General features: G+C 37.9%; 1 protein-coding gene across 5 annotated transcripts in view; it reads left to right on the plus strand.

Moving 5' to 3' along the window:
* The window catches only part of ANKRD12 (ankyrin repeat domain 12), a 72,116-nt gene that overhangs the window by 25,094 nt on the left and 23,907 nt on the right, over positions 1 to 23,115 (plus strand). For 4 of the 5 annotated variants that reach the window (XR_012672369.1, XM_075142063.1, XM_075142065.1 and 1 more), the window contains 3 exons: positions 4,983 to 5,130; positions 17,300 to 17,446; positions 19,183 to 19,383. Coding sequence is in view for 4 of the 5 variants with exons in the window: in XM_075142063.1 (XP_074998164.1) it covers positions 4,983 to 5,130; positions 17,300 to 17,446; positions 19,183 to 19,383 (496 nt within the window). In the remaining variant the exon portion in view is untranslated. The remainder of the gene's footprint in view (positions 1 to 4,982; positions 5,131 to 17,299; positions 17,447 to 19,182; positions 19,384 to 23,115) is intronic. The other variant, XM_075142066.1, reaches the window with a different exon arrangement.

The following is a 23,115-nucleotide window of genomic DNA, read 5'->3' on the forward strand; positions in this document are numbered from 1 at the left end:
CCCTACCCCCACACCCCATTTTTTATGCTGCGGATGACATCACATGGTATAGAATACCCCATTGGCTAGCTGGGTCAACCGCCCCGGCTATCCTGCCCCCCATCCCCCGCAGCTTCCCCTCACTTGGCAGAGCATGGGAGGCCGGAAAGTCCCCGGTGCAAGCACCACCCAGCAACAGCGAAAGCATCAACGGGCCATCAACGCTCCTCTCGTACCAAACCCAAACCATGCACACCCTGCCCCTCCCAGCTACCGGGAAGAAAGTTAATTCTGTCCCAGCTGGAACCAGGACAGACTGTAAATGAACAGAAGATGGGTAGTTTAATTATAGGTGTTCCCTTAAGTGTTCATAGATGCGTTGTAGGCAGAGGAGGCCTAATGTGAAATAATGTTCACACAAAACAGTGCATTTACAAATGAACAGTAACGTTAAAGGACACCACTACCTAAAAAATTCCTCATGATCTTCTCAAAATAAAAACTGTAATGGCCTAAATATATGGTGTAAGACTATTCCAATGGTTAATATATTAAGATAAAAGAAAAAACACTTGCAGGATTTGTTTTTTGTAGTTGATACATTGTTTAGCTCTTACTGGTTTTGCGCTCTTAGCTGTTGACTGAGAAATGTAGTAAAGTTACTGTTGTTAGGAGACTTACTCTTTCATATTTGTCTGGTGGAAGTTAATGCTTATTATGCTGTTCTAGCAGTAAATAGCTATGTGAATCAGCTATGTGTTCAGGTCTTCTGAAAGCTTAAAAAAAATCATCAGGAATAACATTCCTGTTAATAAGCTGAGTTTATATCATATATGCTTTAGGGTACATGTATTTTTATTTCAGTTGCTCATCTTGGGAGCATAAAATAAATAAATTGTAAGAGTGTGTACAGCAGATAGACCATTTAGTGTTTGCATGAAATATTTTATAAAGATAAGAACATAATGAAATTTTAATTTATCTGAATTTATACTTTAGAACTTACATGGCCAAAACTCAGGAAGTAAATGATAGATATGTGGTCCAAAGGAGAAACACATTCCAAAGAAGAATTAACTCTCTTCTTAGAAGAGTCCAACAGTAGTGCCCAAAGCCATTTTAATACCATGCAGAACACGCTTCAGTATGTAATTATCTTTGATAGGCAGAAGAAGAATGCTTATTCTCCTGAGGCTTAGTACATCTGCTAGATTATATGGCACTCTTGTCTCCTTTTGTGTATTGTCATTGATTGTAGTGGTACCAGACAATAGAGCTGGAATGGGATATCAAGAGATTGTCCAGACTGCTGCTTGTTAGCCTTCTGAGACAGTTTCTGTTGAACAGATTAAAAATGTGTTCCTCATCATAGCACACTAGTACGGCTTTGTTGACAGAGAAAATTCATTCTTGTCACTACATCTCCAGTGAGGCATGCATTAAATGTTGAGACATGCAGATCCAGTTCATCCATTTGCCCCAGAGTAGAATAAGCTGTACTCGGTTCTTGACAGATGTTTGCCAGACCTTTTCTTTAAAGTCTTGACTGATGGAAATTCCAGTCTCCTTGGGCAGTTTATTCTGATACTTAATTATACTGACCAGCATAGAATTAGATACTTAGTAGAAGGATAAATAACATTTGCTTGTCTCCTGTTGCAGTCTAAAGGCATTAAATGTTTTCTAACTGTAGTGGACATGGAGAGTATGTAATGCCTTTCTCTTTGCAGCAATAGTCTATGTATCTGAACATTATCATGTCTTCGGTGTTTTATTTGATTGGCAGTTTTCACTTTAGATTAATGAACCTCTTTAGAAAGTCCACGGATATTCTAAGTTACAAGTTCCTTTACAAAAGATGTCAACTTCGTTTTGGGTTGCCTCCACGGATCACATTAAACTAGTACATAGACCTGTTCATGCTGAATTTCGAACCTTGGTTTGGACCCTGAAAAAGAGATGTCCCTGCTGTTGCAGTGACCAGGAGTAGTTGGAACAGTGAATGCTCACTCTTTAAATCAAAATGCCTGTTCTAACCTGCAGGGCTTGCTACCTCCTCTTGCCTTCCTTTACTTGAAGTTGAATCTAGGAGGCTGTTAAGAGTTTTGTGGCTTTTAATGTGGATGTCTTGTGATTGTACAGTTAATTATTTTTATCAATTTGTAGAACCTTGGTTTTATCCTGGCTTTTCCCGTTTTGTTTTGTATTTAGACTGTTCAAATTCGCTAGTCATTTTATTTTCCCTTTGCCAGTGCTCTTTGCTTCTCCCTCTCTCCTGGTTGTGATAGTGTCTTCATATCTAATTGCATCTCTATTTCAGCATTGTCACTGAAAATACTAAATAGCATTGAATTTGTACAGACTTCTCAAACACCCTGTTCATTGCATCTTTTGCATTGGAAAATCCACCACTGGTGGTGGCTAAATGTTTATTTCCACAACAGCTAAGGAAGAAAATACTCTAATTTTTCAGTTTCTGTGTTTTCTGTGTATAGCCTGTTCTTCCATTTTCAATGGATCTTTATTTATCTGAAAGTTTGCATTTTGAACTGTCTCTCCTCCTAATTAGATCATCACAAAATTGAGATTAAGTGATTATCAAAAAAGTAATGTATCAGTCATAATATGTAACATAATGCATATATACAATTTAAGAATAAGAATAAATGTAAAGCTATCAAATTATTTACGCAGCTTATGTCTCTTTGTGAGCACCTACCAATGTATTTTACTGATTAGTACCAAAAAAAGTGATTATTTTTAGGGATTACCAACCGCAAAAAGTTTGCCTTTTTTTCTACAGAACAAGTTGAAACCAATGTTTCCTGCTTAGGAAATTTAAATTATTTTTAATTGATCCTTTCTATTGCGTAGTACCTAACATAAGATAATATTTTAGAGAAAGCAATAAAATTTTAATACCACTTTATCATATTGTGGGAAATAGTTAGGACAAGAGGAAATGGCCTCAAGTTGCGCCAAGGGAGGTTTAGATTGGACATTAGGAGAAATTTCTTTACTGAAAGAGTGGTCAGGCCTTGGAACAGGCTGCCCAGGGAAGTGGTTGAGTCACCATCCCTGGAGGTATTTAAAAGACGTGTAGATGAGGCCCTTAGGGACATGGTTTAGTGGGCGTGGTGTGTTGGGTTGACGGTTGGACACGATGATCTTAGAGATCTGTTCCAACCTGTATGATTCTATGAAATGTACACATGTACATAGGAGAAATAATTGGATTGTTTGGAACAAGGGATGAGAGAGCGCTTGGTGAGATTGGGCTCAAGTGGTGAAACTCTTATGTGTAGTGGAAGAGATTGGAATGGGCTTAATGGAGTTTGGATCTGCTCTGTCAACTTAGAGATGCATTTGCAAATGATCAGTTGCGTTAGATTGATTACCTTCTTTCAAAATTTATAGCACAAATACTTTATCTTCCAAGGGCTTAGGGACGTCTTAAGGGGTTTTAGATTTTTAGATTTTCTTATTTTAGCATGTAAGAAAAAGGCTGGGGGGGTACTCGTTGTTTCCTTTGGGGTTTTGGAGGAGGGCTGGTTTTGGTTTTGGTATGTGGGTTTTATTCTGCATTTTGGTTTTTTGGGGGTTTTGGTTTTTGTTTTTTTTTCAGATTTCCAAACTTGGAGTGAAGATGGGTTTTCTCTGGGGGCATCAACCTTTTACTTCAGGAATTCTCCTGACATAGACTGGTCCCTTCTTTGTGATTTCCCTGGTACAGACATTTGTCGGTTGAAGATAGTAGAGTTTGTTTGCAGGTTCTTTTTGTAATCACTTCTGCCTACCCCTTTGGCAACAGTTTAAACTTAAGAGTGTCAGATGATATAATCAAACTACTCTTCTTACCTGTGTTTGTTTTTAAATAAAGGAAAGGTGCTCTCAAGAACAGTACCTTTACTTGGAGTTATTTTCTAGTTTTCCTCTAATCAGAATAAATCTTTTAACTTCTTGCTCAAAAGTACCAAGGAGCAGCCTGTGGTTTTTTCTGACTGGCAAGTAAGTGTATGTGCCTTTTCTACCTTTAGAAAATGAATCTGTTGGTGGTTTCGTCCGATCATCTGTTAAGAATGATATAAAGCTGTGGAGTTGTGATAGCTGACATAGCTGGATAATGTGTTTCTGCAGCATGTAATGGACAGAAGATGTTATATCTCTATATTGCATCTTGATTGGTAGGCCAAAATGTTAGGGTTTGCACGGGGTTCTCTCAAGCAGTCCTCTCAGTAACCTGCTATCTTTTACATACTTTGACCTCCTATATTATCAAAGTAATCAAATATAAGTTAATATTGTACCCATCCAGGTTTTTCTCTGTTTATCTTGAAATACATTTTATAAGCCAAAAATCCCAGATTTATGCAACTAAAAATTCCAAATAGCTTGTACCTATTTTTTCTGAAGTTGATACCACTTTAAAAAGTTTCTTCATAGATTTTCTAAGTTCTTAGTAAATTTTGCTTTAGAAAATGAAACACTACACTATTATTCTTGTTGAAACAGAAAGGGAGTTCTGTATGGATGGATTACGGGATGGGGGTGGAGGCAGGGGATGGTTGTTAGAGGGTTTTTTTGTTGTTATTGTGTTACTATACATGGTCTGAATTGCAGTGTGGGTTTTTAATGTGCTTTTAATGTGATTATAATGTTATGGTCAAGGAAGGAAATTGGGATGGTCCTTAAGACTTAGCAAATTCTTGCCCAGTTTGTGTTGTTCCTTTGCTTACTAATCAAGGCTCTAATAGTGAACAGCAGTTCTACAGTGATGTATCTGGAAGTAGAAATAACACAGAAGATAATAATTTTAAGAAGAAAGAAATGCCATTGATTATTTTTAGTAAGGTTACTTTAAAAGTTTTTGAATAAACTACGTAATACACATACATACACACATGTACATACATTGTCGCACAGCAGTCTTTTCAGTCTATATACATTATAAGACTATTCTGCTTTATGCAAAAATTACTTAGTATACTTTTTATTTATATTAGAGCAAGGACAAGATTGCATCCTACAGCAAAACTCCAAAAGTGGATAGGAGTGATGTGGGGAAGGAGATGAAAGAAAAGTCTTCCATGAAACGTAAACTTCCTTTTACTATTAGTCCATCCAGAAATGAAGATCGCAATTCAGACACAGGTAGAACCTTTTTATTTCCTTAACTAATTTAATTAATTGTATGTTATGTTTTTTATATTGATTTTTTTTCCCCTATAAAAAGGATACTAAATATAAGAGTTGCTTGCTTGCTTGCTTCTGATTGTTGCATCTCACTCTGATAGGCTTTCATCCTATCATTAGCAAGAGTTAGCATGCCAGCATAGTTTTATCTACGTTTTCCAGTTGTTTCCTAACCTCATTCTTTTGCTTCTATTTTAGTAATAAATCTTTCTTTTCATTGTCATCTCTAGAGGTCCATTTGCTTAAACAAATAAACTGATGAAAAGACGTGTAAGTGCCTTGATTTGAGACGCAGCTGTCAGCCTTTCGTAGCCTTTTTTGGGGAGGGAGAGTGGGAAAGATTGGTAGATGTACTGTCCTCCATATAAGAGAAGAGGTTGCTAAGGTTATGGAACTAACTAAACTAGCCATGGAGAGCAAACTTTTCTTTCAGTCTAAGCTCCTATGATCTGTTCAGGATACCTTTTCTGCACAGGCTGGTAGTTCTTCCTAACTTAAGCATATTCTATTAGAACTGATTTCAAGACTTCAAAATACCATTCTTAACATGACTCTTTTCAAATCAAGATGGAGGGCTCCGATGTATTCCAAGAGTACAGTTATCTCTGAGTTTAGGTAATTAGTTATCTTTGTCATAGTTCAGTAATAGTTTTGTTGGTAGCAAGACAGTGTCTGTGCCCTCTGGAAGGCCACCAGAAGGCATGTTCCCAAATTTGTCAGAGACTCAATACTACAGTTTCTTATACGGTGCTCATTGTACATTTGAATATTTTCATAAACAGGTAATTCCCTTGATATGCTTAGATTTAAATGGAAGATAGAAGTATATACCTCAGTACATGTTTAATTTTTGTCCAGGATTGATTTAATGCAGAAGATTTGGCTCCTGCATATTCCATATATATTTTTGTTACTGTAAAGGGAATATGGTATGAAATCCAAATTTGAAATAGAAAAAACATTAAAAAACAATACTCTTGGCTTTAGATCTCTGTTTTCTGTGGTTTTACAGAATTCTAGAGTCTTACACTATTCATGATGCCGCTTGATTCTGAAAAGACCATGTATAAATTAGAAGTATGCTCCCAGCACCTGCTTTATTAAATTTATTGCTTGGTATTAGACCCTAACTGTCTTTCATAGTGGAGATAAATATATTTAGAAGTAATATTTAGCACTCATCTAATGTTTGCTGTGTTGGAAATCTTTTGTCATCTCTCTCCACCCCCATCAATTTCAAATAATTCATTGTCACAGCATCTTGTAAGGTAACGTAATTTTTTGTGTTTCTCTTGCTATAGCATCTCTTGTCACAGTTGCCACAAACAAGATGGATTACTCTAGGCACTTAGACATGCACAAAATGACAACGCGCACACTACAAAATCTTTTTGTTACAAGTTGTAGCAGGGAGATGAAATAAACAGTTCAAGTAGGGGCAAGAAATACTTAACATAACAATAGAAGGCACATAGTTTTTAACTACTGTGTGGCAAACGTCATAGCTTGTTGTCTATTTCATTACTGCTGAGGTAAGTAGGTAAGAGCAACTACCCCGTTTCACAGATGAGGAACTTGGTACATAAGCTTTCCAGAAACTTTAGAGGCAGGAGCATTACTAGGATGAAAAAACAGTTCTTATAATGCTGATTCTGTACCTAACCAATTAGATTAGACCAGTGGGAATTGACCACTTACATTGGTGCCAAGTTTGTCACTGACATGGATTAGGACTGACATCAGTGATCATGAAATGCAGTGCTGCTTCTGACACAAACTTGGCATTAGACATTGAAAAGGTTTGCCATCACTGGACTAAAAGATTACCTCTGACAGAACTGTCTCCCTGCTAACTATGTACAGAGAATGACAAGTGTTATTTGAGAAGGAAGAAAGTAAGTTTTTGGAGATGAGAGTGTAACCAGAGACAGAGGGAAAAGAAGAGGTGATGAAAAGCTTCTTATCAGCTAGTAGTGCTAGTGTTTAAAAATAAAATACATAATTAAAAAAAAATCCCAGTTTTCTTCTGATACATTGTGAAAATCTGTAGTGGTGTTCTAGGGAAATGGTCAAAGGTTGTGTATACAATTCATAATTAGAAAGATTCTGAAAAAAATATGTGGTACTACTCCATTCTTCCCACTGTCCATTACAGTTCCAGGATGTATTTTATCCTTTCCCTATAGTTTTATTATTAATAGTCTTCCAATATGTTTTTTTTTTCAGAGTTCAGAATAGCAAAAATGTTCTTACTGCTTTGCTAAATAGTTTCTCTTTAACAGATGATAAGACCATTGAGTTTGATTTTCAAATGTTTTTAAAGAATTAGGGTCTTCTAAAAATGTGTCTGGCTGAACAAAAATCAAGAAATGCCATAAAAAGTAGCTCTAGGATAAAAAACTTAATTTAATTAATGGTTTAATTTAATAAATGGTTTATCTCCAAGATACATCATAGGGTTGCTAGCTGATTGTAGAAACCTCATGATAATTGGGTTTTGTCCTGTTTAGGCAGGTAAGTCAGTCAAAGAATGGGAATACCTAATTGTTAGAGCTTTACATCATTAGAGCTTTCTTGGTTCTATCTCCAGAATATTCATTCACGAACTAAGATTTTGTCTTTTTTGCTTTATTTTTGTAAAAATTGCCCTCTGCAGTTCCACCTCTTGCTCCTTTTTGTGGTGGGTTATTTTTGGTTCAGGAGTTGTCTAGAAACTGTAAGTGATAATGAACATGGACAGCCAAACTGAATGTTACCTTAATTTGGAAATAGTTTTTAAAATTTGATTCCTACAAAACTATACATAAAGTAAATTTTACACCCAGTCAGTTTTGGCAAGACTGAAATCAAAGAGCATTTGTAGTGTCCCATAAGAGTCTAGAACAATTCTAGTCCTCCTGTTTATCTAAATATAGATTTAAATCATTGTTTTTGCCTAAGAAACTGCTGCAGTAAATTAGAATAGAATAGAATCACTTAGGCTGGAAAAGACCCTTAAGATCAACGCGTTCAACCCTTAACCTAACATTGCCAAGTCCACCACTAAACCAGATGGGCTTAGCGACCATGAAATGATAGAATTCTCGATACTTGGTGAAGTAAGGAGAGGGGCCAGCAAAACCATTACCATGGACTTCTGGAGGGCAGACTTTGGCCTGCTCAGGACACTGGTCGAGAGGGTCCCTTGGGAGACGGTCCTGAAGGGCAAAGGGGTCCAGGAAGGCTGGACGTTCTTCAAGAAGGAAGTCTTAAAGGCTGTATGTGCTGTAAGAAGAACGGGCGGGGAAGACGGCCAGCCTGGCTGAATGGGGAGCTCTGGCTGGGACTCAGGAAAAAAAGGAGAGTTTACCACTTGTGGAAGAAGGGGCAGGCAACTTGAGAAGAGTACAGGGATCGCGTTAGGTCGTGCAGAGAGGAAATTAGAAAGGCAAAAGCCCGGCTAGAACTCAACCTGGCCACTGTCGTGAGAGACAACAAAAAATGTTTTTACAAGTATATTAATGACAAAAGGAGAACCAAGGAGAATCTCCATCCTTTATTGGGTGCGGGGGAGAATGTTGCCACCAAGGATGAGGATAAGGCTGAGGTACTTAACGACTTCTTTACCTCAGTCTTTAATAGTCAGAGCAGTTATCCCCAGGGTACTCAGCCCCCTGAGCCGGCAGACAGGGATGACGAGCAGGATAAACCCCCCATAATCCAAGAGGAAGCAGTTAATGACCTGCTACGCCACCTGGATGCTCGCAAGTCTATGGGGCCGGATGGGATCCACCCAAGGGTACTGAGGGAGCTGGCGGAGGAGCTTGCCAAGCTGCTCTCCATCATTTACCAGCAGTCCTGGTTAACTGGGGAGGTCGCGGATGACTGGAGGCTCGCCAATGTGACGCCCATCTACAAGAAGGGCCGGAAGGAGGATCCGGGGAACTACAGACCGGTCAGCCTGACCTCGGTGCCGGGGAAGATTATGGAGCGGTTCGTTTTGAGGGCGCTCACAAGCCATGTGTGGGACAACCAGGGGATCAGGCCCAGCCAGCACAGGTTCATGGAAGGCAGGTCCTGCTTGACCAACCTGATCTCCTTCTATGACCAGGTGACCTGCCTAGTGGATGAGGGAAAGGCTGTGGATGTGGTCTACCTGGACTTCAGTAAAGCCTTTGACACTGTTTCCCACAGCATTCTGCTAGAGAAGCTGGCGGCTCACGGCCTAGACAGGTGCACTCTTTGCTGGGTAAAAAACTGGCTGGACGGCTGGGCCCAGAGAGTTGTGGTGAACGGAGTTAAATCCAGTTGGCGGCCGGTCATGAGCGGAGTTCCCCAGGGCTCAGTTTTGGGGCTGGTTTTGTTTAGTATCTTTATCAACGATCTGGACGAGGGGATCGAGTGCTCCCTCAGTAAGTTTGCAGATGACACCAAGTTGGGCGGGAATGTTGATCTGCTCGAGGGTAGGAAGGCTGTGCAGGGGGACCTGGACAGGCTGGATCGATGGACTGAGGCCAACTGTATGAGGTTCAACAAGGCCAAGTGCCGGGTCCTGCACTTGGGCCACAACAACCCCAGGCAACGCTACAGGCTTGGGGAAGAGTGGCTGGAAAGCTGCCCGGAGGAAAAGGACCTGGGGGTGCTGGTTGACAGCCGGCTGAACATGAGCCGGCAGTGTGCCCAGGTGGCCAAGAAGGCCAATGGCATCCTGGCCTGTATCAGCAATAGTGTGGCCAGCAGGAGCAGGGAGGTGATCGTGCCCCTGTACTCGGCACTGGTGAGGCCGCTCCTGGAATACTGTGTTCAGTTTTGGGGCCCTCACTACAAGAAGGACGTTGAGGTGCTGGAGCGTGTCCAGAGAAGGGCAACGAAGCTGGTGAAGGGTCTGGAGCACAAGTCTTATGAGGAGCGGCTGAGGGAACTGGGGTTGTTTAGCCTGGAGAAGAGGGGGCTGAGGTTGGACCTCATCGTGCTCTACAACTACCTGAAAGGAGGTTGTAGCGAGGTGGGTGTTGGTCTCTGCTCCCAAGTAACAAGCGATAGGATGAGAGGAAATGGCCTCAAGTTGCGCCAAGGGAGGTTTAGATTGGACATTAGGAGAAATTTCTTTACTGAAAGAGTGGTCAGGCCTTGGAACAGGCTGCCCAGGGAAGTGGTTGAGTCACCATCCCTGGAAGTATTTAAAAGACGTGTAGATGAGGCCCTTAGGGACATGGTTTAGTGGGCATGGTGGTGTTGGGTTAACGGTTGGACTTGATGATCTTAGAGGTCTTTTCCAACCTTAATGATTCTATGTCCCTAAGTGCCACATCTACACATCTTTTAAATACCTCCAGGAATGGTGACTCAACCAGGGTAGCCTGTTCCAATGCTTGATAACCCAACTATTTAATTAGTATTAAATATTTTCAGATTTAGCCTTTAGGTTACTTTCTTAATAATTTCATATTGGTTAGGACCGAGTCCAGTTGCCTAAATGTAGTCATGCAATGCCAGTTGAGATGCCTGCAGTAGCTGAGAAGTCTGCACAGGGCTGAAAGATAACATGAGTCACAGGAGACCTTGTGGCCTTCTGAAGAGGCCAGTGGGACAATGACAGCACCTGAAATTGCACTACATACCTGTCTTTAAGCAACAGCATCCTATTCTCAGTTTCTTTTGTTGTGCAGGGGTGTGTCTGTTATACTGTCCTGGTTTGGATGGCTATCCTACGGAGGGCTGTGTTATCACATCCCCGTTCTTTGTTCAGAGCAACCACAAAAAGCTAATACAATATATACATACTGCAGTCAAATTTATTTATACTGCAAATTTTGCAGTATAGCTTTAACCCTTATTTAAGTTAATCTTATGAAGGATTCTATGTGCAAGCTTTGATTAAGACTGGTAGAATTGATGGTGGAAGGAGAAGCATTTTTCATACCTTTTTTTAATAAGTTCTCTGATTTGAAGTGTCCCAATCCAAAAACATAATTTGATTGAAAAGCCATCACTTACTTAGACTACTTAAATAGTATTATTTAAATTTTCTTAATTTATTTAATTAATCTGGTTATTTTTAAATAACCTCTGATGTGGTTATCAGAATAAGAACAATAGGCAAGTGCTGCTTTTGCAAAGGACAGTTTTGTTTGCTCTCTCCACCTTATTAGTCTGAAGAGGGAAATTTGAATTTTTCATAATAATTAAACATAACTGCAGATTGGAAAAATCTTTTAATTGTGAAGATAAGCATAGGCTTTTCTTTTCCATTTTTTTTTGTAGTCTTGTTACATAGTTGATTATTCGTGAAGAACAACAAGAGGTACAATCACACTGAATGTGTTAATTTGTTGATCTTTCCTTGGAAATTATGTTCTTCAGATTTTCTGTTTATAGTAGCATCTCGGTTTCGTTTTCTGACCCCTTCAATTTCTGTCTTTAAAGTAGTCCAAACACGGCACAGTCATATTTCTTTTAGCATTTAATTGACATCCAGAAAAGCAAAACAACTGACCTCTTTATGTTCCGTGTGTACTTCATAGTAACACAATTTCTATACTTGTGCTTCCCATAGTTACAGAGGTTAGTGGGGCTATTAAAGGGACTCTTTACATGCTGTTACTACTTGCTGGATTTGGACTTACTGTTCAACTATTATGAGTTCCTTTAACTGTTGTTTGGGCTAGAGGCAGGAAGGTGGAGGTGATTTTGTGTTTGTGTGTATGTGTGTGTTGGTTGGTTAAATAAATATGCCATAAACTTGATTAATTATGTATCACAGTAGTACCTTGATATCTCTGCAGTGTACAATATACTGTGAGGTTTCTTCATCACATTCTAATCTTTCTCTTTTACTGAGGATAGGAAGCAGCAGTCAGTCATGATGTGTTTCTCTTTAAAGTAACTCCAGTCAGATTACCACAATCACACAGATCTCAGTAACTCTGTCTCTCTTAACTTTGTCATCTGCTGAAATTGATCATCTTCACCTGTCTTCTACAGTTGTTGGTAATAAGCATATTAATCTTTTGTTGTATATCACTTAATCTTATAACTTCCTTAGAAGCATTTATTTTAAGCAGTTCATATTTTAGCTTCTCATGGTCCTATTTCCTAATCCTGTTATTCCTTACAATTTGCACTATGATAGGAGTTTTACATTAAACCAGACTATCATGAGCCCTGAATTTGAATTTGCTCTTTTTGCTTTATTTCCTTTATCCACTAAGGTGGTTATTTTACCAAATGGAATATTCGGTTTGTTTGGCATGATTTGTTTTGAGAAATCCACGTTACATTATTTAATAATTTATTTTCCTAAAACATTTAGAAATTACTTAACTGAGAATTTGTAATTTATCAAAAAAACCCCACCAACAACAAAAAACCCACAAACAAAAAAAAAACAACCAACCAAAAAAAGCCCAGATACATTATGCCTTGGGACATAATCTGTCATGCATAAGTTGTCCTAAAATAGTCACTGGTGATTCTGATGTTTCTCGTGCCAGTACATTTAAGTACTGAGTGAATTTCATGAAGCTCTTCTACAAATAATTGCTCAAATGCACCTAAATCACTGTTTCACATAACTTGGCTATTTTTAAATCCTTTTTTTAAAGTGTTAAGTGAAAAGCTTACATTGCAAAAGGAAAATCTTAAAAGGAATGTTGTCCAGATAGATTTGGCTGCATATTATGAAGGTTATTTAATAAAGATAATTGAACATGAAGCCACTTGAAGAGTTTTGATTTTTATTTTTTTAATAACAAGTAAGAAATTCCCTGATGTTCTGTTTCTAACTGCTGAAGAACACCAAAAAGTGACAAGAAAGTGAATGTAGAAGATACTTGTATTCCATAGACGTTGAAAACAAAATACTCAAAATCTAAAAAAACCCAAACTAATTGACTTTAACAGTCAATTTTATACATTAATTTCTACCTAAACATAATTTCTTAAACTGATATTATTCCTCTATTAGGGAAGTTATTACTGTTCAAATTGTATAAACATCAAGTACACAGCTGTGAAAAGTTTTCTGTTACCACAAGATAAAGAACATCTAAAAAGTCAAAGTTCCTGAACGTTAAATTGGTCTTCTCCTGCTAAATAAAGTGTAGTGTACTGTGTGATGGTATTCTTGGAGCAGTGAAAATGAATCTTATAATATATTCTGCAATAAGCATAATGGAGGTTCCCAGTAATTTATAAGTTTTTCTGTGGATTTGTGTAGCTTCTTTATCAACGGTTGCATTCTTGTTTGCCTTGGATTTAGTCAAAAACTACCTTTTTTTTTAATATCCTGTTTATTTATTTGTTGGTGTATAAAAATTTCTCTTTTATATTGCCTACTCCCTTCCTTTTGCTTCCTTCCACCCCTTTTGTTCTATGTTTTTTCATCCTGCACATGCATACGCATGAGATCTTGGGGGAGAAAACCAATAGCCTCTTACAGGACATACTCCAGTAAATGGATTATCAGGTGCACCTGCTGTAGTCCTGAGACTGGTTTTTTTAGGTTTGTTGTTGATCATATTAAGTTTGTGTATTGAACTGTTCAGATTTATTGAAAAAATACATGAAGTCTCACATAAATTTTAATAAAATTGTGTCTTTTTTGAGTGGTAAGGGCATAATTACAGTATAACTTGGTGAGAGCAGTTGTATTCTTATTTGGTACTTTTAATTGGTAAGCTCTAGAAATGCTTTGCAAACACTGTATTAATAAAGAGTAATAGAAGAATAATTTGCCCCACCACCGAAACGCACTGGAATATGTAGGGGCGGATCTTCATGTTGTTTGACAACACGAAACATGAGACGGGAGTAAATTGCACTCATTTACTTAGGCTTTTCTAATAAAATGACTTTAAAAAAAAAAAAAAAAACAAAACAAAAAACAAACAAAAAAAATCCCAAACAATATGGGAAAAAAAACAACCCACAACAACCCCAGACCAAAAACCAATAGATAAAAATACCTGGCAAAGTACACTGCATAGTAAAAAAGTAAAAGCTAGATCATCAAAAGATTTATTTCACTTATTTTGATGTATTTTCTCAAGCTGAGGATAGCTATAAAATTGTAAGGAATAATTCAGAATGAAAATGAATGTGTTTTTCAAGAAAAGATTAATGAGTAATGAATAGCATAAGCTAAGAAACAGCAGATCATGCCAGACAAACTGAAATGTGTTGTTTTGATGGAAGTCAGTGAAGGGTATGCTGTACATTATCTTTGGAGAGAGAACAGCATATTCTCAGTGAAAAGTTGAAAGTACAATTTCATTGTCGTTTTTTTTTTAATTTTCCTATGCAGATGTTTTACCAGTAGGGCAGTAGTGTTGATTTGGATATTGAATGAATTTTTAGATATTCAGGAGTATGAGATGCATGCAGTTTAGAAAAATCTCTTTAATTACTTCCATAAAAGGGATCTTGTTTCCTTTTTAAACACGATGGATAAATTTGTAGGTTTTTTTTAATATGTACATAGGTCTGTAGCTTTCCATTCTTAAAATAGTCTTGCTCATAATCGTTTAGTCTGTAAAATCATGTATTTCTTATTTGGTCACTATGGAATCAAGATGTACACTATTTACGTGCCTTCCTCTGTCTCAAGAGCATTGTATTACTAGAGCCTGTGTATGTAATCAAGCCTAGAAGATGAGATTTAGAGAAGGCTAGGAAGGCAGAAAATGAGTTGAGAGGAAATGAATGACACAAGGAGGGCCACAGAGAAGACCTAAGGCAGAAGTAGAGAAAATCAGAAGAAAAAAAAGGGTCAGTTTGGGGCTTGATGAAACAGGGAATGGTATGTGGTAGGAACCTCAAAGGGACTTAAGCTTCTAATTTGTAATTTTTATCAATTTTTGGCTCTCTGCAGAGGGGTAGTGAAGTTTGCCTCAGTAGAGTCTTCTGTTTTAAGATTTTCTGCATTTGCAGATGACAGATTTTTTTTTTTTTCTTCCTTTTTCTAAATCAAGTTTTTATACAGGTGTTTAAGGTTGAGATTTAGGAAAGGAAACTGGGAGACCAGTATAATCATAGGGACAGTAATAAAAATAAAATCCTCTCCCAACCTTGACTATAGCTTAATTGCATTTCCCCATTCTTTTTTTAGTATGGCCCAAAACACTAAGATTAACTAAAACCAGATGAACAGTGCCTCATCAGATGGTAATCAGTCACAGTAAGAATAAGATGAAACAACTTATTACACAACGAGCTAAAAAGATAAGTGTGGCAACAAGGCTTATTTAACTAATAGTTACAATCCCCAACCAAGCCTGAACCAATTCCCAGCCAAATTCTAGCATACTAGTATGGCCAAGTCTAATTAATCAGTCCAACGTTTTCCCCCCCCACCTCCCTTTCATTTATTACATATTCCCCATTGTAATTTTTAGATCTCAGCTTTGTTTCATGTTCTTGCTTGCTTTATGGGGGTTAGGACATCAGCCAGCCACAGAGGAGAAAGCAGGCAATAGACATCCTTACCGAATTCTGTCCCTATCTTTGTGATCAGTAGTCCAGCCTGGAGGGTAAGTTGGGTTTACTCATGACTGTAGGGTTCAGAGCCCTGTCTGGCTGCTTAAAGGCCTTTTGGGAGGGTGGTCAGTAGGGAAGCTTCCGAAAGGAGAGAGTGCGGTAAAGTAAGCAGGATCTCTGGAAAAGCTAATACTGAACCTGGGCTTTTAAGGAGAGAACAAAGGGAATTATTTGCTCAGAGTTTGGAGATGTCATTTTTGTTGATTGAATCCGTTAGAGTACTCTTCAGACCATTCCTTCTTGACACTGGCGGTTAGAAATTTTTTTAACTCTTTCAAAAATTTTAATTCCAAGTCATCAAATATATGACTAAGGTTCCTTAAGCCATCTTTTACATCCAGTGTGTTTATATTTGAGTAGTAATCTTAGGGGCTCTGAAGAAAAAGGTAGACATTATAGTTCTAACATGTAAGTAGTATAAGCTGCTTACAAAATATAAAATGTTGAATTTGATAAGAACTTGTTAAGACAGAAAAAGAGCAATTGCCTGGAAAGACGAGATAATTACAGAAAATGAATGGCCTTCACTACACATAAATGCGAACTAATATGTCTCTAGAAAATACAGTTAAACAATAATGACCAGGTAGGGAGATCTGTGGAAAATAGTTGTATCAAAATAAATTTGATGCATTGAGAGTTTGTACCTGTTTGATGTTAAGATCGTTAAATACTGCTCCAGTTAAAAGTGATTTTGTCGAAGTCACTTAATCACAAATCAGTTATTTTCTATCATACTTTAATCTAAATGCCTGTGTTTGGTTTAGGAGACCTTTATACAGAAAAATGAAGGAAGGACTTTTGAAAAGGATGGAAGACATAGACCAAAGTTTTCAAATTACACAGATAAAATTCTAGTTTTGAAATTTGTTAGGTATTAAAAAGTTGTCTGATTTCAGAGCACATTTAACCAATCTGAAGATCTGTGAGAGTTTGTAGGTACTGAATAGCTTTAGAAATTATCTGTTTATTCAGATTTTAGCTCCTGGTTTAAAACTTGGACCTGAAATATTAAACAACTACCATAAATATTCATAAAAGGAAAGAAATCATGTATATAAAATAGCTGTGTGTTTTTGAAGGATATGACTTTTGGAGAAGAAATTGCTCTAAGGTGAAGTAATAGGATGAGTTTGAGAGAAACAATCTTTTATCCAATTACCTAACAAATACCAGTATTAAAAAGTCTTTTCTTAATTTTTAACGTGGTGTCTTGAGAGAAGTAGAATAGACCACAGTCTCAGATCTGTATTCAAGGCTGAAAGTTGAATACCTGATCTTACAGAATTTTTTAAGCACCTGACTTGATTCTCTGAAAATTAAAGTTGTGACATATACAGTCTTCCTGCTGTAAAACAGGTTTTTCATCTTTTAGAATTTTTTAGTAATACTCCTTACAGCTTTAAGTGCTTTAACTCAGTAGCTTATTATCCTGATATGATTAGAACAGGTAACCAAAACTAATGCAAATGCAGCAAATTAGAGATGCAATTTCTGTTTTTCATCACCTGCCACCAATCACCAGTTGACATACCTTAAAAGGATGTTTTTATTTCTAGAAAAATGTTCCAACAGAACAGCAGTTTGAGTTTTTAAATGTTAATATTTCCAGAGAAGGAAGGTCCGGAGAAAAAGAAAATGAAGAAGGATACTGGAAATAAGAAATCAACACCAGTTAGCATTCTTTTTGGTTATCCTCTGTCAGAGCGCAAACAGATGGCACTTCTCATGCAGATGACAGCAAGAGACAACAGTCCAGGTGATCTTACATAGTTGACAGTTTTCTTTGTCCTGCTTGTTTAATTCTGTCCCAATCAGAATATTCTGAACCCTGCTGGTTTTCAACAATCCTTGCTTTTTATTGAAATTTTTTTAAATTAATTGTAATTCTGGTAAAACTCTATTGTGCATTGATGAGTAATATGATGAAAAATTCTTGACCTTCTGTATTTATGTACAAAACTTTGCATTATGATAGCTGTAAAACCTGAAAATCTCTTTTCTTCCTTTGATTATTTTTGCCTCTCAAACACTGTTCCCTATGCATTAATTAAAAACTGAAATACTATCTGGTTTTTTAATGAAATTTAACTACTGTCTCATTGCCTCCATTGGAGCAGGGTTTTAATTTAGAAGGAAACTGGATTGTCTCCTTAGGATTTAATGGAGAGGGGAGACACCTTGTTTTTAATTCAGAACTTCAAACTTTCCTTAATCCAGTTGTATTTAAAAAAATCTTTATGTGTGTATATGTTCTACCTGTGTAGTCCTTTTACAAATTTGGCATTTAAAGAGAATGACTGCGTTTCCTTAAGAAATTGGTGCCAGTTACCTGATCTTTTACTATCCTGCTGTGTTGAAAACAAAATCTACATAGAGGAAGGCAAGTCAATTTCATGGTAAGAGGAGGTATCTTTAAAAAGCTCCTCAGATTTTGGAATACTTTGTGGGGAAAAAAATGATATTCTTTCGTCTCTCATGCTGGTGAAGTCTACCCCATATATGAAAACCTTTGAGTCCCTGGCCCATGGATATATTCTCAGTTGCTTGAGGAATCATAAAGATGGAAACTGCCAGACTGATATGCTCTAGCTCCCTGTTGCAAATTACAAAAGTTGCAGAAGAATTTGGGACTTCCAGGCTCTCTTCTTTCCATCAAACCACTAGAAACATTGTCTGAAGTATTGCATACTTTTATTTAAACTGTTATTGACATAGAACCAGACTGCTTTGGTTAGGGATTTCATTTTTAATTATTAGGCACCCTTCAATATAATAATGTTTGAAGGGAAATATTTTAGCTAGAATTCTATTATTTCAGTATATATTTATATTCATAAAGCACTTTTTTGTCAGAAGCATATATTCTATCAAGAATATTAATAACTTGAATTACAGAAGATAATATTTTAACTGACTCCCTGTAACCAAAGACTACCAGAAAAATACAATACAGGTCGTCTTATTTCAGTTTCTCCTTTTGTGTAAATCTGGCTTTGTGGCTTCCCTTATTTTTGAGAAAATTTTGAGAAACTTTAGTAATAGTAGTCTACTGTACAGTCCACATTTGTGGTGGCACAACTGAGAAAGTGCAGGGAGTACAATGCACAACCAGTAATTTCTTAATCTGGCATCCCATTACATAAAAATGCAGCAGAAGTGCGCTGGAGGAAAGGGAAGCAGGGTAGCTACTGATCTGCATGGTGATGCTTTGTCTTGTTTCAGCAGAATTTATACCAGAGTATGTGAACCTTGTATTTTGGATAGATTTCATCTGTCCTTGAAACCTACTTTAAAAATAGTGAGACTTTGCAAAACACCCTTTTGCACATTGCAAATAGGCATTGTCTTGATACATGTGAAGCGTCAAATACATCCTTTATTTAAATGTAATTATTCACTGATAATTGTAGTCTTGGAATACAGTTGTTTAAATGAGATGAAGTAAAAATAGTGTTAAATAACTTAGTGACCATTTTAAAACTTATTTTTTAGATTCCACATTAAATCATCCCTTACAGACAACGCCAACACAAAAGAAAACTCCAAGCTCCTCTTCAAGGCAAAAAGACAAAGTTAACAAGCGAAATGAACGAGGAGAAACTCCTCTACATATGGCAGCAATTCGAGGGGATGTTAAACAAGTTAAGGAGCTGATCAGTTTAGGTGCAAATGTGAATGTAAAAGATTTTGCAGGTAAGTTGTTACATGTTCTCTTAACTGTATGAATTAAGTATTACTGCTGAAGTTGTTGTCAGGGGTTTAATTTCAGTTCGTGTTATATGCAAATGAACAATATAATAAAATTGATTGGAAATTTTCAAATCATGTTTTTATTTCTGATGGCAGTGGTAGTACTGGGATACTGTAGTACATATTATTATACTGTTCCAATAATATACTACCTGGATGTTTCAGTTGTGGCCAGGGCCTTTGCACTATAGGTATATATAAAAATATGTGTGCACGCTTGCTGAACTTTGTAGAATTATACTAGGCAAAATCAGTAACTGATAATGGGATTGTAGGCTATGTGAGGACATGGAAAGTTTAGTAACAGTGAAGGTGATGGCACTGTAATGTACATTGTTACTGTGACAGCTAATGTGCACCGAAGCAGATGGGCGTGGTATAGCTTGCACTAGTCATCTAGTCCTGCTAGATTAATACTAGTATTAGTATTTGCTCTAGTATGTCAGTTTCTGCTGTGATTTCAGCACTGAGTGATAAACTTTAAGGTAAGTTGTAACTTGTACCATATTTTTAGTATCCTTTATTTGGCATCTTTCTTTACTTCTCTTAGTATTTGTTTAATATAAGGAAAACGGAATATAAGGAAATGTCTGTGCTGCCTGTCTGTTTGTCTGCAAGACCTCCTAAATAATTTTTTGGAACCTGCTGGCAAACTTTTGCCTATTTTGCTTTTGATACTCTCACACTAGTTAAGTTTCTACATGTTTTAGTAAAAAATCTCCAGCAGAGTAAATATGAGATCCCCAAAGTAATGCTTCCACAGAAGACAGAACCTGCAGTTTTAAGTTCAATAGTTGCCAGCTGTTAATTGGCCAGGCACTGAATTAAATGCATTTACATAGTGAGATAAGCTAAAGTACCTGCTGTTTTTTTCTCAACCAGTGTAAAAGGGCGTAAGACTTAGGAGTTGGAGTATTGGGTAGACATTTAGGGCATAGAGAGGGGGTTGGGGTAATGAAGATGGATGGAACAGAGTGAAAGGAAGGCTAAATCAGAGGATAAAGGGTTGGCGCAGAGGTTGTTGTGGGGTTGGGGTCTAAGAGACATCTATAAAAAGATAGGATTCAGTAGACGTTTCCCCCTTAAATGCAAGGACAACTCTCAAAAATAACACAAGTATCAAGTGCACAGCATATAAACAGCATAACGAACTGCTCCTAATACTCTACCTCTCAACATAAGCCATTAAACACTGGCCTTTTTCCATCCACAGTAGAAGTGGATCATGAGAAAGTGAGGAAATAAATGTAAGAAAGAACTGTGTTGCTTTTGGTTATGTTCAAAAAGACTGTGCCCCCAGTGCAAAGGGTAATGCTGAAGAAAAGGTGGCAAAATTTGTGGGGAGCTGCTGGCATCCCAAGGGAATAAAGAGACTATTGAGACTACTTGTTGGTATAATTAACTGGCAGCACTAGCAGTTTTTTAGAGTCATTGCATAATAGAAGCTAAAACATAATGAAAGTCTGAATGAGAGTTTTGACTAGCCCTACAGTGAAGCCTGCTAAAGATGCTCAGTTTATGGGTCTGAATGGTTATAAGGAGAATTATACTCTCAATGGGAATGGTGAGATGAGCCAAGGTAGCAGGCCCCAGTGAGAGAAATTAAGAACTATATGGTACAATTAGTTGTCAGCTCAAACTTGACATCAAGAGAAGATATTAATGAGGACTTGATTTTGGACTAAAATCTTGATTTTAGTCCAAGAAACAGATCAGTGATTTTTTGGTGTAGCTGAATTTGTGTTTGAAGATGAGGCTGCCTAGAACTCATCTGTAGAGGAAGAAGAGAGAGGAAGCAGAAGTAGAACCCAGTGGGATCTTCAGCGAAGTTGAGAGGGGAGATGAGAGGAACTTGTTGAAAGAGCAATTTTAGAAAAGGCGGGGGAAGTTCAGGGGAAGACAGACCCATAGAAATCACAGGAAGGATAGAAACACTTCAAGAAGAGAAGTTTTGGTGGGTTAACCTTGGCCAGCTGCCAGACACCCACCCAGCTGCTCTCTCACTCCCCCTCCTCAACAGGGCAGGGGGAGAAAATAAGATGGAAAAAAGCCCTCGTGGGTTGAGTTAAAGACTGTTTAATAAGAAAAGCAAAAGCTGCACATGCAAGCAAAGGAAAAAGAGGAATTAATTCACTGTTTCCCATCAGCAGGCAAATGTCTAGCCAATTCCTGGGAGGCAGGGCCTCAGCAGGTGTAATGGTTGCTTGGGAAGACCAATGCCATAACTATGAACATCCCCCCTTCCTTCTCCTTTCCCAGAGCTTTTATTGCTGACCATGACATCCTCCTATAGTATGGAATATACCTTTGGTCAGTTTGGGTCAGCTGTCCTGGCTGCGTCCCCTCCCAAACTCTTGTGCGGGGGGAGGGAGAGAGAAAGCCTTGACACTGTACAAGCACCGTTCAGCAGTAGCCAAAACACTGGTGTGTTACAAACACTGTTTTAACCCCAAATGCAATGCACAGCACTATATGGGCTGCTATGAAGGAAGTTAACTTCATAACTTCATCCCAGCCTGACCCGGTACAGATAGTTAACTAATTTTAAAGGCCAATGAAAGGATGAGGAAAATGGTTGAGGGTTGGTTCTGAGAATCGATTGCGTGCAAGTCTTTGGAGACTTTATTCAAAACTCTGGAGGAAGTGTTTGGAATCAAGTGAGGTACTTTTCCATTGGTAATCCAAAGCGAGAAGCAGAGGTGGCTGAGCTTCAGAATCCTGTGCAGAGTAAAACGTCAAGAAGAGGGGGAGGATTTGAGCAGTGAGTCATGGGTGGAGCAAAGTAAGAATTTAGGATGCAGTGAAGTTTAGAGAATTCAAGTTTTTTAGCTAAGAATTTGGCAGAACTAAAGGAGCAGAAAGTGAATTAGTAATGGAGGAAGTAACCCTGTTCATGGGATATCTGCCAGAATGATACAGCTCTGTGAGAACAAGAGTAAAGGAAACAGACGTTGAGAGCAAGCCAGGACTAGAGTTAGCAGGCTGGACATTGTGATAGGGTAGAAAGGCAAAAGAGTAAAACATGGCGAAGAATGAATTACAGAGAGAATTAATAAGAGGGAAGAAGACAGGGATCAGACAGCTGAGAGCAGAAGCGTGTCATCATTGTGGGTGAGTGGGAAAAAGGCAAATGACAAGAAAATGGAAGGAAGGAGGTGGTAGCCAGGCAGTGCTGGATGTGAGTGACCGAAGTGATGATCGGAGGGGAAATTAGTATACGAAGATCAGGAAGAAGTGTTTTGCCACAGACTAAAGTAGAAGCTTTTTTTTTAGCTTTTTTTTTTTTAATTTAAATGAGTGGCAGGTGAGAATTTGAGTGACAGATGAAGATGAGAAATTACCTTACTGAGGGATTAGATAAGTCAGGGATTTCTTCTTGTACCTCCTCTTCATGGATGTACTGATTAGATGCAGGGTTCAAGTGAATAAACTCTTCCAAACTTGCACTGGCTATGTTGGAAAGAAAAGTTGAACGCCTTCCCAGAACTGGGTTTTGAGAAGGCATCAACAGCAGGCTGGAAGTTCAGGGCAGCTATGAAGTGGAAGGCATCAAGTTGGGGAGAGGAAATTGAGGTAAGGAATATAATGTGTGTGGGTTGATCATCGTCTTCAGTTGAGGCTTTGCTACAAAAAATGAGCACTGAACTTCAGATTATCGATTTGGAAATAAAAATT

This window comes from Calonectris borealis, chromosome 2 (genome assembly GCF_964195595.1).
Source record: "Calonectris borealis chromosome 2, bCalBor7.hap1.2, whole genome shotgun sequence".
Classification (NCBI taxonomy): domain Eukaryota; kingdom Metazoa; phylum Chordata; class Aves; order Procellariiformes; family Procellariidae; genus Calonectris; species Calonectris borealis.